Below are 18,043 nucleotides of genomic sequence, written 5' to 3' on the forward strand. Positions count from 1 at the left end.
AGACGGGTGTACAAGGCGAAGAAGAATGCAAAAAGAGACTTGGATAGATACAAAGTAAGATTGGTGGCGAAAAGTTATAGTCAAAGACAAAGAATTGACTATGATGAGGTATTTGCCCCCGTTGCTCGTCTTGAAACTATTAGACTGATTATTGATTTGGTAGCCCAAAATGAATGGAAGATCTATCAAATGGATTTGAAGTCGGCCTTCTTGAATAGTTTTCTCTAAGAAGAAGTTTATATCGAGCAACTACAAGGGTATGAAGTAAAAGGGAAAGAATAAAAAGTCTTGAAGTTGAAGAAGGCGTTGTACGAACTCAAGCAAGCACCGAGAGTTTGGAATGTTCGAATTGACAAGTACTTTCAAGACAAGAACTTCATTAAGTGTCCATATGAGCATGCAATCTATATTAAAGCACAAAGTGAGGATATTTTAATTGTGTGCTTATATGTCGATAACTTGATCTTCACAGGAAATAATTTAAGCATGTTCGAAGAGTTCAAGAAAGACGGAATTTGAGATGATAGATATGGGGCTCATGACATATTATCTCAGCATCTAAGTAAAGTAAGAAGACAAAGGAATTTTTATCACCCAAGAATGTTATGCCAAAGAAGTCCTTAAGAAGTTCAAGATGGATGATGCCAATCCAGCTGGCAATGTGGCAGCAAGTTGAGTAAGCATGAAAATGGAGAGATTGTGGATCCAACTCTTTACAAAAGTTTAGTTGGAAGTCTACGTTACTTGACAAGTACAAGGCCGGATACTCTCTATGATGTAAGAGTCGTAAGTCACTACATGGAAGCTCCAACAACAACTCACTTCAAGGCGGAAAAGAGAATCCTTTGATACATCAAAGGCACAACAAACGTTGGCTTGCACTATTACTCTTCTAACAATTATGAGATTGTTGATTATAGTGATAACGATTGGAGTGGAGACTTGGATGATAGAAAGAGCACTATTGGTTTTGTGTTCTTTATGGGAGATACTGATTTCACTTGGATGTCAAAGAAGCAACATATTGTCACACTGTCAACTTGTGAAGTTGAGTATGCCGCTACCACATAATGCGTTTGTCATGCAATATGGCTAAGGAACTTCTTGAAATAGTTTAAAATGCCACAAGAAGATCCTATAGAAATATGTGTTGATAATAAATCAACACTTGCTTTGGCAAAGAATTATGTATTTCATGAAAGAAGTAAGCACTTCGACATCCATTACCACTTCATAAGAGAATGCATCGAGAATAAGGAGGTGAAATTGAAGTATGTGATGTCTCGAGATCAAGCCGCCGACATTTTCACTAAGCCACTCAAGTTGGAAACTTTCGTGAACCTAAGGAGTATGCTTGGAGTCACAAATCAAGTTTAAGGGGGATGTTGAAATATTAAACTTGATTTGGGCCTAACCTTATTATTTGATTTTTGAGCTTAGTCATTTTGGACTTAAATTATTTTGGATAATGTGTCTAGAAAACTCTTGTAGTGTTTGGAGTAGGGATAACAATTTGGCTCATTCCCATTGGGTACCCACAAAAATACTCACAATAGATAAGGTAACAACCCGCAAAAATGGACGGACTCGGGTAATTACCCATTTTAATAAGCATGGATGAATGCAGGGATAGACACCTTAGCACCCACCCCGTCCCATACCCGTACAATATATATTTGTATATTTTAATGTATATTATTATATAAAAATAAATGTCTGTCAATTTTTAAAATTACATCAATTTTAAACTATTACATATTTAATATAAGTGATCATTTATTTCATAATTAAACAATAAGGGTATGTTTGAATTGATTTTCAAAAACTGTATTTTAGTTCTTAAAAATTATAAAACTAAAAATTTGTTTGATAATACTTTTCTTTCATAGAGTTTTCAAAATTAATTTTAGTATTCAGTTTTTAAAAACTAAAAAGTGGAAACATGTTTTAGATGTTTTTAAAAACTAAAAAGTGGAAACATGTTTTAAAAACTATTAGATGTTTTTCATTAATGGTATTATTGTAAATATATTAAATTTTTTATTTTTTATTTTATTTTTGCAAGTTTGTGAATTTTTTTAATACTGCATCACGATAACAATGTTCTGTGTTTTTTTAATTTTGTTTTAACATATTTGTGAGTTTTTTTTTCTGTATCATACGTTTTATCCATTTTTAATCGTAGAAAAAAAATCCACTTTAATATAGAACTCTCTCAATTGATTATTTTTAATCAAAAATAATATTTATAAAAATATATTTAAATTGGTAAAGTTTATTTTTTTTAATATAGTCCATATTTGATGACTCATGAAAATTATTATATCTTTTATTTGGCATTATTTATTTAAAGTCTTAATTATATTTAAATTTTATTTTAGATCCCTTAATTTTTATTGGTTCTATGTTGCTCTGTTATATTAAATACCAAATACTTTAGTACTTTAATTTTTATTTTGATATTTTATTTATTTTAAAAATTACTGTAGATTCTAAAATAAATTAAATAACATTGATGTGAATGTTATAAAAAAATTAAATTAATTATAAATAAATATATTATATATGAGGTTTGCTAAGATAAAGCCATTTAATTTTTAACGAGTATATATATATATATATATATATATATATATATATATATATATATATATATATATATATATATATATATATATATATATATATATATATATATATATATATATATATATATATATATATATATATATATATATTCAAATAATTAATAAAATATTAAAATAGAAAATCATAAATATTCAGATTGTTTATTAACTTATCTTATCCGATTGATAAAATTATATATAGTTTTGATTTGTATTAGAGTTATTTTACTATAAAACTTAAAAAATTAGATTTTAGGATCTTTAAGATATTTATTTTAAAAAAAAATTAGAAACCAAAAATAATTTCTCCAAACAAGTTTTAAAATTTTTAATTTTTAAAACGATTTTTAAAAACAAAGCTACCAAACAGATTTTATTCAATTAGTTTTTTTAAAAACAATTTTTTAAAATTGATTTATAAAATCATTTTTAAAAATAGAAAATCAAAACTCAATCAAACGAGCCCTAAATTTTTAAATTCTTTTTTTAATGTTTTTTAGAAACATAAAATAATACAATATTTTATACTTGAAATATTTATTTTTATTAGAAATGCGGGTAACAGGTACGGTACAGGCACTTACATACTCAAAGGGTACGTGTACCTGTGTCAATGTTGGCACCCAAGCGGGTATGAGTCCGGGTACGGGAATTTTTTCCAATTGAGGGTATGGGGACAGGTACTATAGTATCCTACCCAAATTCTGTCAATTGTCATCCCTAGTTTGGAGTGTCTAAATATTTCTTAGGGTTGTAATATTTTCTACAATACTCTTGAAATTTCTAGAATTGAGAACTCTCTAGAATTAGTGTATCTAGAGTTCTCCTTAGAATACTTTAAATAAAGATGTAATTCTACACTTTTGTATCAAACAAAAATACAAAGTTCTCTCTTCCATAAATAATTCTCCTACCTATCATGTTTCTATTCAAGTCTCTAATATTCTCACACACACTTTCTCTAAACAGAAAAGATCTTAATCCCAACACTATCTACTATATTTTATATTGTATAAAACAAATTTATTGATGAATCCGCAATAAAATTTTATGAGATTAAAAGTAATATCAATGTAAACTAATTTTACACCATCATTCAATAAAATATAATATTTTAATATTAAACTTATGATTTAGCGAGATATAATCCATGATAGATTTACACTTTATATTCTTTTAATTTAGTTAAGTTAAAAATAGAATTTGTGAAACGTGTAAAGAGTTTTTAAAATAGGACAAGAAGGACAAGTATACTGGTAGGGACGCAGACAATTATACAATGTCTGCTTTTTGTGTTTTGTCATTGGCTGGCCACAATTCTTTGGATAGAATAGTTGGGCACAACTTTCTAAGTAGAACGATTGGCCACAGCTCAGCTTTGTACTTTTCATTTTAAAACAGAACTCATATTTACTTATTTTACATGATAAAAGATTATAATTAAAATAATAAAAACAATAGTTTAACACAAAAAAATTGGTTAACGATACTCATTTCATCAATGATGCTCATAAAATTTCATTTTATCAAAAGGGTGCTTATATTATTAATTAAAATGTAGTATATTATAACTTTTTTTATAAAAAAATTTAGATAAAAAAATAGATATTTTGACGAGTTAGGATACGAAAATGTAAAAGGGTGAAAAATTAATTGAAATAAAAATATCTAACTCTGTAAATCATATAAAATATGAGATATGTAATTAAATCAATAATTTATTATTCACTCATTTATTTTTAATTTTTGTTTTAAAGTTTTTTATACAAATCATAACAGTCAATAAATTTTATTATTTTTGATATTTTTTTATAAAAAAATTAATAAATAATTTTTCTTTTCTTATTTTTTAAATGAATATTATTGACAAATTGATAATTAATATTATATAAATGTAAGACTAAGTTCATTTTATAAATGAAACAAGGCTAATGCTAACATGTGCCCAAAGGCACAAGTTAATGATACATTTATAGAAATATTTTTTTGGAACGCATGCATTTAATTTCTTAAAATTTAAAATTTTGGTAGCCTTAACTTGTGCCCCAAGAGCATAAGTTAGCAAGACCCATGAAACAATTAAAAGGAAAATAAATGCAACATTAATTTGTGTGAGAATGGGAAAATTCTAACTCAATGTAGTAATAAAATGTTCCTATATTTGCAAACAAATGTCCTTTTAATCTAAAAAGGAAATTACAAACAAATGCTTTAAAAAGTTGATTTAAAATGCATAAAATGAAATTTTGTCTTAGAAAAAATTTAAATATTTTTCAAAAGTATAAATAAATTATTTATTATGCTACATAAGAAATAACGTTGACATTGATTTTTGGAGATTTAAATGGGTTAAAGTTGCTCCATTGAAGCTGTTTTTTTCGACTTTGTTTGAACAGGTCCAACAGTACATGCCTTAGGTTGCAGACTTAGGACAATGGAGTCATGGCTGCTTTTTTCGATAAAAATGAAAGCAGATCACCAAGCTCTATTTTCTTTTTTTTAATGCACAACATGATCTTAATATATTAGAGATAATCGAATTACAATTGTATTTTTGGAAAAAAAATGTAATTGCAATACTAAAAGTTTTCATGTATAGTGATAGAGATATTCTAAGTTTATTGTTGGTTTAAATTTTTGAAGAGGAAAAATTATTTTAGAAATTTTAAATTGATTTTGATATATTAATAGAATTGATTTTATTTAAAGTTAAGATGATTTATAGCTTTATAAATTAAATATAATTTTTATTGAGACTTTTAAATTCACTTTTATTAAATGTATTCAATTCAAATATAATATCTATCCTATTTCAGTAGAATAATTATATATATTATTGTAAATAAATCATTAATATTTATAAATAACATCTATCTAAAAAAATATTTAATTAATTAAATGAGAAAACAAATTTAACTCATATTTGTTAGATCTAAATTAATTTTCCGTTAAAAAAATATAAATTAATTTAAATAAAAAAAATGTAAATTGATTTTAAAAAATCAAAAATCACAAAAAATTAAATATTATTAAATGATTTTGAATGTTATTTTTGTAAAGCTAAGTTGGCTCGAATCAAATTTGAGTAATTTTTTAAAATTCATTCAACGAATCAAGTCAAATATATATATTTTAATATTTATTTATTTTTATTAGTATGATATGTTATATTTATTATTATTCATTAATATTTATTCTCTTAATACTTTTATCAATTTAGTCTAATCAATTTATTTTTACTATTTTATTTGTTTTAACCATAATTAATCATTACTTTATATATTAACCATAATACTATTTTTATCATTTTATTCACGTTGGTCAAATCTTTATTTTTATCATTTTGCAATTTTAGTCATATATTATATCTAAATATATAACATCAAACTTATTTATTTCACTTTTTAAAATAAAATAAAATAAAATTTAATTTAATTATTCAAAGACCAATACAAATTAAAATACATAAAATTACATGAATCCACTTTTTTATAATATTTAATAATAAAAAATTAATTTAAACAATTAAAAATTAATACAAATTAAAATACATAAAATTACATAAATCAAATTTTGTTAATCTATCCTCCAAAATCAAAGCAAATAAATTTATTTTTGTGGTCAACATAATACACTTCAATAAAGAATAAAAACGAGGTAAACAACAAATAATAAAAAAAAACCCATAAAGCCGTATAATATACGGTGTTGTAGTAGTATTTAATCATAGTTTGTTTGGCATTTTCCGTATTATTTAATCAAAGTTCAAAACTTGTTAGTCTCAGTTATTTCTCTCATAGTGTCAGTGGAACTCATGTTAAATATAAATAGCTGTTATTAATAGATATCATAAAAAATTGTCAAAGCAAAAGCAACCATTTGAAGATAACAAAAAGCAGTTGAAGAACCGCCGCGGTTGTGGGAGGAGAATGTTGCTGCTGAGAGAAGCTGCAGCAGTGTTGCTGTTGATAACATTAACCGGAACATTGATCGGAGCAGAAGGAAAACCTCGTCGGATTGTTGTCGACACAGATGTTGATACTGATGATTTATTTGCTATGCTTTATCTTTTGAAAGTCAATACTTCACGGTTTCAGTTCGAGGTATGTATATGAAATTATGAATCATCAATCAAATCTTACCTACTCCTTTTTTTCTCTTTTCATTTTGCTATTCTTTGACTAATCTAAAACGTTACTGCTCCTCTTTTATTATATGTCATTTTTTCTTTGATTTTGTACTTATTTTTTATATGTCGTTTTCCAAGATTTTAGATCTTATTCATTTATCTGAGAATAAATTATCTATTTACAGATGTTAAAAATATATATAAAAAAATAGATAATAATACTTTAAAATAGTCTTTTTAATCAAACATTAACCACTACTATAAATACAAGTAGAATATGTTACTTTAAAAATAATATAATTAAAATAAAATAATTAATATTTATTGAAAATTGAAAAGTGGATGATTGATATTAATTAAGTAATTTATTTAAATAAAAAATAATAACTTTTTAAGTTTTTTAAACTAGAAAATAATTAAAGAGGTTTCTAGAATATAATGATTTAAAAATATTATAAATAATATTAATTGAATAATATAGTATTAAAAATTGAAAAGATGGATGAATGGTATTAATTCAAAAGTATTTTATAAATTGGTGATTTTTTAAATAATTTATTTAAATTAAGAACAATCATAACTTTTTTAAATTTCTTAAATTTGTAAATAATTAAAGAGGTTTTTTATTAAGGTTATAGTGGTCTGCATAAGATGGAAAGAGATTTTTTTTAAACTTAAGATTCTGGTTTGAACTTGAACAGAAGTGTTAAATTTTTCTTAAGAAAGTATTGTGATCTTCTTTGCTAATTCCGGTTGTTTAATTTAAAAAAAAACTAATGATGATTCTAAAAGAAAAGTTTAGAATCAAATCTTTGAACTTTAAAATAAGTTTGATACTCTCCGTATTTGGCGGAAATCATAATAGATATTATTAAGTGTTGATATTGGTCGATTAAACTATTTGGTCCTTTTAATTTTATTAATGTTAATTTTGTCCTCTATTATGGACACTTGTTTTGCACATGGTGAGTCCACGTATTAAAAGAAAAAAAAAACTTATAACATCTCATTTGTTGTTTTTCAGTATAAATAAAAGATAAGAAAAATTATTTCCGTTAAAGGGGCTGACTGACATTGTTGGGGTTGGGGGCTCTTTGCCCCCACAATAATCATAGCCACTTATTTAATTTTATATATTTTTCTATTTTCTAAATTTTTTTTTACTAATTACAAATAAAAAGTTGCACCCATGTACATATGCCCCACTATTATCCACTCATGTTTATGCTAATATATAATATTCACTTAACATATAGTTAATTATATTTTTATGATAAAATAATATTTAACTATGGATTCTTGTTGAAACCGTTATATATTAATATTTTAATAAATTATCTTTATTTATTTATAATTTATAAATTATAAATTATAATATTTATTCTATCCATAAAATTTTCATATTAGTGTTTTAAAGTTTAGTTAAATTAATAGATGATAAATATTAATATTTTTAATCAATTTTGAACATGAGATCTCATAATTATGTATTTTTTACAAACTAAAATTATTTTTTGGTCCAAGTAAGTTAATCAGTCTTTTATTTCGGTCTCTGTAATTTTTTTTTTGTCTGAGTCACTATATTTTATGTTTTGTGTTGGTTTTAATTTCTAAAGTCAAAATTTACCGCTGATTTTATCTTTACGGACTAAAACTAACACAAAAGTAAAATATAAAGATTCAGACAAAAAAAATATAATAATCAAAATCAAAAACTCGATAATTTATCGGGACCAAAAGATTATTTAAATATTTTTATAATAATTTTTACTTATTTTAAAAAATAAAATATGTTATATTAATGATATTAATTTTTTAATTAATACATACTTTACCTATCAAAATAATAAAAAATAATTAAATATATAAACAATTTATTTTTATGAGTCAAAATATATATATATATATATATATATATATATATATATATATATATATATATATATATATATATATATATATATATATATCTTAAATTTTCTAGCTACAATCTATCACACTTTTTTAAAACTCCATTTTACCATATTCTTCTATAAAACTATTGTATTTAAAAAACAAATAAAGAGTCTTTTTATAAACATTTGTTTTTTAAAAAATTTATTCTACTACTTATTTTATATTTTGTTTTTAGATAGTTTATTAATTTTATATTTTTCTAATATGGTAATTTTAAATGTATTATATTATGAACTTATATTAATTGGTAAAATTGATCAATGTCATTTTTAAAATTATTCATGCAATAAAGTCTTTTTATGTTTTTTATTTGTGTGAGGTGATTTATGTTTTTTATGCAATAAAGTCTTTTTATGAACTTATGTTTTTTATTGGTAACCCCATCATAATATTTTATTTAATTTCTTTTCTTCTGTTTTTCCATCGGTTAACATGTACATGTCTGATTTCTTATATTTTTTATTTTATTTTTAAAATTGTAATGTGATTACCAATTCATAATATTTTATTTAAAAAACAATTCTGTCTTTTTCATATGTATGTAGTCGTGTTAAAATTTAATCTCATGATCCTCAAACTTTCTTATGACTTAACAAGGGTTTTAGAGTCAAACTTTTTTGTTGTGTTTTATATTAATTTAGTGGAAATTGTGTATTAATCCAGGCAGTGACCATTAGTGCAAATAGCTGGACTAGTGGTGGGCATGCTGTGAATCAAGTTTATGACTTGCTTTACATGATGGGAAGAGATGATGTTGCTGTTGGTGTAGGAGGTGAGGGTGGAATACTCCCAAATGGGACCATACTCCCAAATGTTGGTGGATACCTTTCAATTATTGATCAGGTCATAACTTAATCACCAATAAATTTCATTTTCATTTATAAGTTTCAACATCTGTAAATGTTTACATTAGTACATTACGAGAAAATACAAACAAAAAAAATACTGTTGACACAGCGATTGAACTCTGAACCAACAACTTGCATCTATTTAGTCCAACTATCAGATATCCTAACATGCCATTTGATTGAATTGAATCAGGGAATAACAACAACAGGAAGTTGCAGATACAGGCAAGCCATTCCAGTCGGACTTGGAGGACGGTTAGATATCGATTCAAATTACGGTATCAGGAAAGCTTTTCTACCGCAGGTGTATAATAACCTATAACCTTATTTTTTTTCACTGAATATGATCCTTTCATAATGCAGTTCAAGTGTTGATTAAACATTAATTATATAGTACATCCTAGTTACTAATTTGATCATGGTATCAGGGAGAAAGGAAATATACACCATTAGAGCAACCAACTGCTCAACAAGTGTTGATAGAAAAAATATCTGCAGGTCCAACAACTCTTCTTATGATGGGAGCTCATACAAATATTGGAATTTTCCTAATGAATAATCCACACTTGAAGAAAAATGTGGAACATATTTATATAATGGGTGGAGGTGTAAGGTCAAGTAATCCAACTGGTTGTTGCCCTAAGAATGCTTCGTCTTCATGCGTGCCTCGACAGTGTGGCGATCATGGAAATATGTTTACAGATTATAATACTAACTCTTACGCAGAATTCAATATCTTTGGAGATCCGTTTGCAGCTTACCAGGTAATAATTTCGAACCTGACACTTTAAGAGAAACACACTCTCAGAACCCAAGCTTTAACTACTAGACCAACCTCTGAGGGTTAATACAATGCACATTCTTTGTTAATAATTACTTCATTGCGCTAAAGTTTGTTTATTGTTTTATTATAGGTGATTCATTCTGGAATTCCTATCACTCTTGTTCCTCTTGATGCATCAAACACAATTCCAATCACCGAACAATTCTTTGATGCATTTGAAAAGAGTCAAGACACGTATGAGGCGCAATACTGTTTCAAATCCTTGAAAATATCTCGCGATACTTGGTTCGACGACCAATTCTATACGGTAATTCTCTTAATGAGTTTATACGTATCCATTAAACACGAAACTCTTACACGTGTTTCGTGTTTGACGGAATACAAAGGGACTGATGTTTGAAAGTGACTGATTGTTAACAGAGCTATTTCATGTGGGACTCTTTCATGGCTGGAGTGGCCATCTCAATCATGAGTAAACCCAATAACTATAATGGAGAAAATGAATTTGCTGAAATGGAATATATGAACATAACAGTAGTCACTTCTAACAAACCATATGGAGTTTCTGATGGATCCAATCCACTCATTGATGGCCTAAAAGTTCCCAAGTTCAATATTCAAAAAGACGGTGTTCATAGCGGTCATATTCAACAAGGACTCAGAGATCCTCTTTGCTTTGTCAAGAATGGCAAAGGAAAATGTCAGGTAGCTGTTTTTTTCTTTATAAGTTGTCAATTTCATTTGCCGAAAACATAAAATATGTCTCTAATTACTTCGCTAAATTTAATAATCTAGTAATGAATGTTAACATGTTATGTAATGCAACATGTTTTATAGGATGGTTATACAAAAGAGGAAAATGGTCCAGACTCAGTAAGAGTACTTGTTGCTACAAAGGCAAAGCCTAACCGAGATGTTAAGAGTTCACTTGACAGAGAATATTTCATAAACTTCTTAAATGTAAGAAAAATTGCTTTTTGGGTATATATTTCAATGCTTTTAAATTAATCACTTTTAGTATTTTAGAAGGGAAAACACATACTCATAATGGATTTTGACTTGTTTTTTTTTTTGGGGTGGATCAAAGGTTCTTAAGCAGCCAAAACAAGCAGGGAGATACAACTTCACTACACAGTTTCCCTACTACAAAGAAGTAACTTACAAGCCAGATTTTAGTAACATAACATTGGGAAAACCAGTTGTTTTTGACATGGACATGAGTGCAGGAGATTTTCTAGCTCTTTTTTATCTCCTTAAAGTTCCTGTTCAAGTAATCGACCTTAAGGTATTCTGATTTTTCTTTCGGTTACCTGTTTTACATAAAATCAAATATTTTTGTCCATTAGTTGTTAGTTCAGTGGTAATAAACTGACCTTATAACCTTAAAGGAATGGGGTTCAAATTCCCTCATAGACGTACTAATATAGTAACCTTTGATTTCGGTTACGTTGTAACTTTGGTTTCAGGCAATCATTGTGAGTCCTACTGGATGGGCGAATGCAGCTACCATAGACATAGTTTATGACATACTTCACATGATGGGTCGTGATGATATACCGGTTGGTCGAGGAGATGTTTTCGCAGCGAATCAGACAGATCCGGTAATCTCAGCCGTTGGAGAATGCAAGTATGTTAAAGCCATTCCTCATGGGAGTGGGGGGTATTTGGATTCCGACACTCTCTATGGTCTTGCTCGTTATCTTCCACACAGCCCAAGAAGGTGCTTTTTAGTAACTTCCATGTCTTAGCATTGCTCTTCAACTAGCATTATGATGATCATAAGTTATTCAAATGAAATTAGCAACGGAATATGATTCTCTGCAGCCACTTTACATGAAAGCGACTATAGGAACAACAGTCACTGCAATGTTTAGTGGCCGTAGGGTCTTTATATGTAACTTTGAAACACCGTGTTTGCATGAAAACTTCACAATTTGTTACCAGCAAAGGACTAATAGACTAAGAACTATTTCAGGTATACAGGAGAAAACTCGGTGAAGTTTGGAGCCCCGCGCGATACAGATCACCCTGAACTTAGACAACCCCTAGCTATGGAAGTTTGGGAGTCTGTTTTGCAAACATTGAAACCAGGGACCAATGTTACAGTATTAACCAATGGACCCTTGACTAATTTGGCAAAGGTTGTTTCAGTAAAAAACATAAGCTCTAGAATTCAGGTAAGCATTAGTATAATATTTGTTATCATCCATCATTCTATCTAAATATAGTTCTGTGTTAAGTTTTTTTTTCAGGTGTAAAAGCAGAAACATAGTTGCTTAAAAATTTTGAAAATGTTGCAGGAGGTGTATGTAATGGGGGGACACATAAGCAGTAATGCAGAAGACAAAGGAAATGTGTTTTCAGTTCCTTCAAACCAATATGCCGAATTCAACATGTACTTAGATCCTTATGCGGCCAAAGCAGTGTTCGAATCAGAAGTTAACATCACACTCATTCCACTGAGTACTCAGCGCAGAGTGAGTTCGTTTGCAACGGTGAGAAGTAAGTTGAGTGGCACAAGAAGAACACCAGAGGCTGTGTTTACCAATCATCTATTGTCAAGCCTACACCGTTTGAAGAAAATCAATCACAGATATCGTCATATGGTATAAGTTTCTATCCATAACTATTTTTTCTGGCGCAATATTAGGAGATTAACCAAAACCTAAAGTTTAAGTTGTTTATAGATTTTCTACACTGTTTCTGTTATTTAAGCCCTTTGTGTTTGCAGGACACATTCCTCGGAGAAATTCTAGGTGCGGTTGTCTTGGCTGATAAGGCTTCAACATTGAAGACAAAATTTGAAGTGAAGTCCATTAAAGTCTTAGCTAGTGGCAATGAATCCACAGATGGAAAAATAGTGGTGGATGAGAAAAAAGGAAAGTTGGTCAAAATTTTAAGCAATGTGGAGGAAAATGCTTATTATAATTTGTATGCAAACAAGCTTGGTGATCAATACCAGACAGCTAAGGTGGCAAGCTTTAAAGAACAGAAAAGACAGTGGAGTCATCCTCATAGCAAAGAAAATGGTGCTCAACTCCATGGTTAACAATGGCTACAACCAGCACAAGACTCGGCTATATGTATTTATCAACAATAATAAAATATGAATACATATTCTATTTAAACAATAATTATAAAATTGTTGAGTAATTTATGAAAAATATCATATTGAATTACACCATTCATACAACTCTTTGATACGGGTAGAATCCAGAGAGCATTCGATAGAAATTCTAGCATGCGTTGCAGCTCTTCCTACAGTATCCAGGAAGGTCTGAAGATCCAACCATATACACAGGATTGTTTGTGCATTCTCCAAGGGAAGCCCATCTCACACAGCTATCGTGCTGATCGGAGCATCCCCCTCCAGCGCCTACAATCTTATCAAATGAGTCTACATGAATCCATTTTGTCGCTGACCATTTCTCCCCTTCGAGCACTGGGCATCCGGCGTGGAGACTGTTAGTGTCCGGGGTAGCATGTGTGTCAAGACTGAAGAAAAGAAGTGCATCCCCTCGACGTGGTTTCACTATGCAATGTCGGGTAATAATAAGAGGAAAACAGCAATCATTTAGCATAAGATGACCAGCAAAAACTTTACATGAAAGTATAAGAACAGAGGAAACACATAACAAAAGTAATTTTTTATCGAATTGCCCACCTGCTATTCCTTTTTTGGCACACTCAGAGAGATCATTACTTTTTTCAGAACCCCTGCGACGTCGAGGTTCCTGTAAGCCAAATATAAATTCATAAGCTATCAAAATAAAGCTATTGGTAATAAAAGTCCAAACAATTTCCTCTCTGAATCTATCAAAAACCCAGAGAAGAGGATACTGAGAATACATATGAACGTAAGACTATCCTCCTCTAAGACTATAAGCAGACAAATGATTAGATATCAGGCAATAAATTTTAGCTCAATGCAATATAGAATTATTATTTTTAAATAGATTGAAACAGCACAAGATAACAGTACAACGTGAATCCTGCAAGACACCAACCAAGGTCATTTAATCAAGAAAACTACAACGCTTTTTCAATTCTCATGATAAATACATGAATTTCTAGTTTACTATACCAACCTCAGCCTCTGGGAATACAGTTTCACCACCTTTGGTCACATTAGTAAGATACATGAGAACAGTGGCGAGACGATGTCCTCCCTGAACTATATTAACTTTATCAGTAAAGTAATCGTAATGTGGGTCATATTTCTGTCCATGCTCATATCTCAATACTTGTATGTCTTCCCCGTTTTCTGAAATTCAACCATAAAAATTACATGGAGACTGATTAGAGCCTGACAGCTTAATCATAGGTAGGAATATTTTTCATTTTTTCATACTTGTATATCATTCAGGTACATATTCCTTCTTTTCTACAATCATGACTGTAATTTATACAATATGATGCATGTAGATAATTTGCGCAAAGAAACTACATATTCAGAAATGGGTGGATTACCTTTTTGATCGTTGAGCAGTGCATCACTAATTAATGAGAGTAGCTTTTAATTTTCTCAATTAAACTCGTCGCATAATTTTACATTTTTAGTGTGTTCACTTACTGTTTGGATATTGCTAGTATTCCCATTCCAACTGACAACTGAACATCTTCATGATTATATGACCATTACTATAGAGAAACCTACCTTTCATCTTTATCTGACTTTGATTATATGATCATTACTACAGAAAAACCTACCTTTCATCTTTATCTGCCTTCTATTAATATGTTAGAGTTAGTTGTATTAGTTGTTATATTTGGTTATAGGTAATTATTAGTTAGTTCGTTCTGCTACAAAATAATTAAGATTGGTTAGTTGTTCATGATCACTATATAAAGTATCATGTATTCATTGTAATGTAGATTTTATCATTGAATTAATACAAAACAATTCAATCATCTCTTATTTTATTTCTCTCTTTTTTTTTTACTCAATGATGTTTCTCAACATAGTTTCAGAGCCATGGTTGCTGCCATGAATGAAAAATGATTCTACTTATGACATGAAATAATCTTCAATCAACTCCTTTCTTTCCATTTTTTTCTTCTCATTCCACTATATTCTTCTTTTTTGATCATCAACCCTTTATTGACTTCCACACAATTTTAATCAAATAATTTGTGAAATTATATACTTGTTGAAGTTTCTCACACCTCAATTATTTTGATGGTAAAATTCTTTAATTCTTGTTTAGCCATTCATGGTTTTCTTTAATGTTTTCTATCCAGTAGTAGTTAAAAGTTTTCTTCTCTATATGCTTCTACAATAAACTAATACTTAAACATCTTTTATTCTCTTTATACTTCTACCTTATACCTTATGGTAGCAATTTTCATTCTCTATATGTTACATCATACTGTAGTTAGTATTTTCTATTCTCTTTGGACTTCCATCGTATGGTGGTTAAACTTTGTTGATCAAACTTTGGCATTTGAAGATGCAAGATTGAGTTTATTGGTTTTATTGGAATGAGCACCGAGGAGACTCCGGAAAATTTTCAAAGACCTCAAAGTAGGTCAAAAACTTCTTTCTATGAATTAGACACCTCCATCACTATACTTATTTGTTGTAATTTTTTTTAGTGAGTTACATTATATATATTTTTTAAATGTATTGTTCTTTTCAAGTTGAAAATGTTAATCTATATTCTAAATTGAATAGGGTGTCAGAGTTATTAATTGCAGTATATTTGATTATCGGTAGTTATTAATTACTTAGTTAATTTTGTTACAAGTTACTTAAAGTTTATTAGTTGTTCATGATAACTATACAAAGTAATCATGTTCATTATAATGTAGTTCTTATTATTGAATTAATACAAAACAATTCAATTTTTTATTTATTTATCTTTTTTCTTGTGTTTAACCATGCTTCTCAACATAATATAATCTTCCTACAGCAAGTAAGTGATGAATAAAACCTCAATCCTTTTCCATATTTTGAGATAAGAAACAAACCTTCGTATACAGAGAAAAAAATAGAAAAATTAACAAATTGGCTGCCCAGAAACATTGAACATCGACAAAAACTTATCTTCCGTAATAGAAAATAAAGTAAAAGTCCAAAAAAATTGACAGGTATTCTTCAGTTTTTATGTCAAACCTAACTAATGCTAATAAAATAGGTTTCAAAGCTTAAGAATTTGTTTGAATGGATGGAATCGGATGGAACGGAGCGGAATGAAATGATATTTCATTGTTTGAATGATTTAAAATTAGATGGAATTGAACAGAATGAAGTCTTATGAATTTCATTTCATTCTATCACTCACCACCATATAGATTTCTCACTAATTTAGTTCAGAATGAACAACTTGCCTTGTTCTTGCCTTGTTCTGTCTTAAAATTTCCAAACAATAGAATGGTATCTTCATTCCGCTCCGCTTTATTTCACTCCGTTCATTTTTATGATATCCAAATATAACCTAAAATCATGACTATTTATAAAATGTTTTTAGACCTTATCTTTTTTCCCAATTAAAATCGTATGAATATTTTGAAGATGATAGAGTACCTTTAGGAAGAAAGGTCCAAGCAGAAATCTTGTCCTCAATACCAGAAATAATAGGATCCTATAAATAAATATATAAAGTAAAGAAAAAGTAAGAGAATTACTTAAAACTGAATGAAATAAACAGAGGAAGAAAAAGGAACCTTGTTTTTGGAAATGAACATGCCAGAGCTTGTTCGAACATCACTTAACTGACTATCTCCGGAAAGGTTATCCGCAACAGCAGATCTCTTGAGCTCCGATTTCGCCTAAACAAACAAGCAACTCTAGATTATTGGATAATTAAGAGTTATGGATTTTGCATAAGAGATTCAATTCAATACTCACTAAAGAAATCAAGTGATCGCATTCCAAGTCCGTGAGAAAACCTTCATAAACAAAAGCTCTGCAAAATACATACAGATATCGATTTGAGTATGAGAAAGTTAGTTGGAAGATATGGAGAATTTTTAATTGAAGTGAAGAAAGAAAGAAACCTTGGATTCCATGAAATCTGTTTGACTTTAGAAGGATTGATGATGGAACTAGCGGAACCAGCGTAAGAGCTTTGAACTTGAGCTGTTTGAGAGATCAGAAACAAGAAGAGCGAAAACAAAATGACCCTACTCATTTCAGATTTAGATTCCCACTTCAATTTCTCAGGAATTTGTATGTTTGCCCAGGAACTTGACTTTAACTCAACTTTAATTGAACTTCTTTTTTCTCTCTCTCACTCATCTATTGTTTTTATTCTACATCATAATTATAATAATAATGAAAAAAGATAGTTACAGAATTTATTTTTTTAAAATATATTTAGCGTGAAAGTACAAAACCACAAAAATGGCAATTATTTGTTTGATATGATAATCAAAATAAATGCACGAGGACTTTTGCAAAAATAACAAACCATTCAGTTATATAAAACTGAATGATTTTATCTTTTTTTTTTTATATTTTACAACTAGGCTCATTTTATGTATTCTTTCTCGACACCGTTTAAATCACTTCATGGAAAAATATATCTGCTGCAGAGAGCAACTTCGCTAAATAAAAAGATCCCATTCTTATAAATGTATTTAATTTAAATTGTATATTTGTTCTTTTTATAGGGTCTGTTTGAAACTGTTTTAAAAAACTGTTTTATAATTTTTAAAAATTAAAAAACAAAAAACTTATTTGCTACATTTATTTCTT

General features: G+C 28.5%; 2 protein-coding genes across 2 annotated transcripts; one reads left to right on the top strand and one right to left on the bottom strand.

The window, feature by feature from the left end:
- The first annotated feature begins 6,387 nt into the window (after positions 1-6,387).
- Positions 6,388-13,523, top strand: LOC127073368 (nucleoside hydrolase 3). The gene is made up of 12 exons (XM_051014521.1): positions 6,388-6,730; positions 9,376-9,555; positions 9,754-9,864; positions 9,989-10,324; positions 10,475-10,651; positions 10,765-11,049; positions 11,182-11,304; positions 11,432-11,629; positions 11,811-12,064; positions 12,320-12,521; positions 12,645-12,950; positions 13,076-13,523. The coding sequence occupies exons 1-12, from the start codon at positions 6,557-6,559 to the stop codon at positions 13,391-13,393; spliced, it is 2,664 nt and encodes an 887-aa protein (XP_050870478.1). The 5' UTR covers positions 6,388-6,556; the 3' UTR covers positions 13,394-13,523.
- Positions 13,360-17,623, bottom strand: LOC127073369 (probable prolyl 4-hydroxylase 4). The gene is made up of 7 exons (XM_051014522.1): positions 17,344-17,623; positions 17,195-17,252; positions 17,011-17,115; positions 16,871-16,928; positions 14,433-14,608; positions 14,009-14,078; positions 13,360-13,876 (listed from the first exon to the last, which is right to left on the bottom strand). The coding sequence occupies exons 1-7, from the start codon at positions 17,475-17,477 to the stop codon at positions 13,581-13,583; spliced, it is 897 nt and encodes a 298-aa protein (XP_050870479.1). The 5' UTR covers positions 17,478-17,623; the 3' UTR covers positions 13,360-13,580.
- Positions 17,624-18,043: the final 420 nt, after the last annotated feature.

This window comes from Lathyrus oleraceus, chromosome 4, assembly GCF_024323335.1.
Source record: "Lathyrus oleraceus cultivar Zhongwan6 chromosome 4, CAAS_Psat_ZW6_1.0, whole genome shotgun sequence".
Taxonomy (NCBI): domain Eukaryota; kingdom Viridiplantae; phylum Streptophyta; class Magnoliopsida; order Fabales; family Fabaceae; genus Lathyrus; species Lathyrus oleraceus.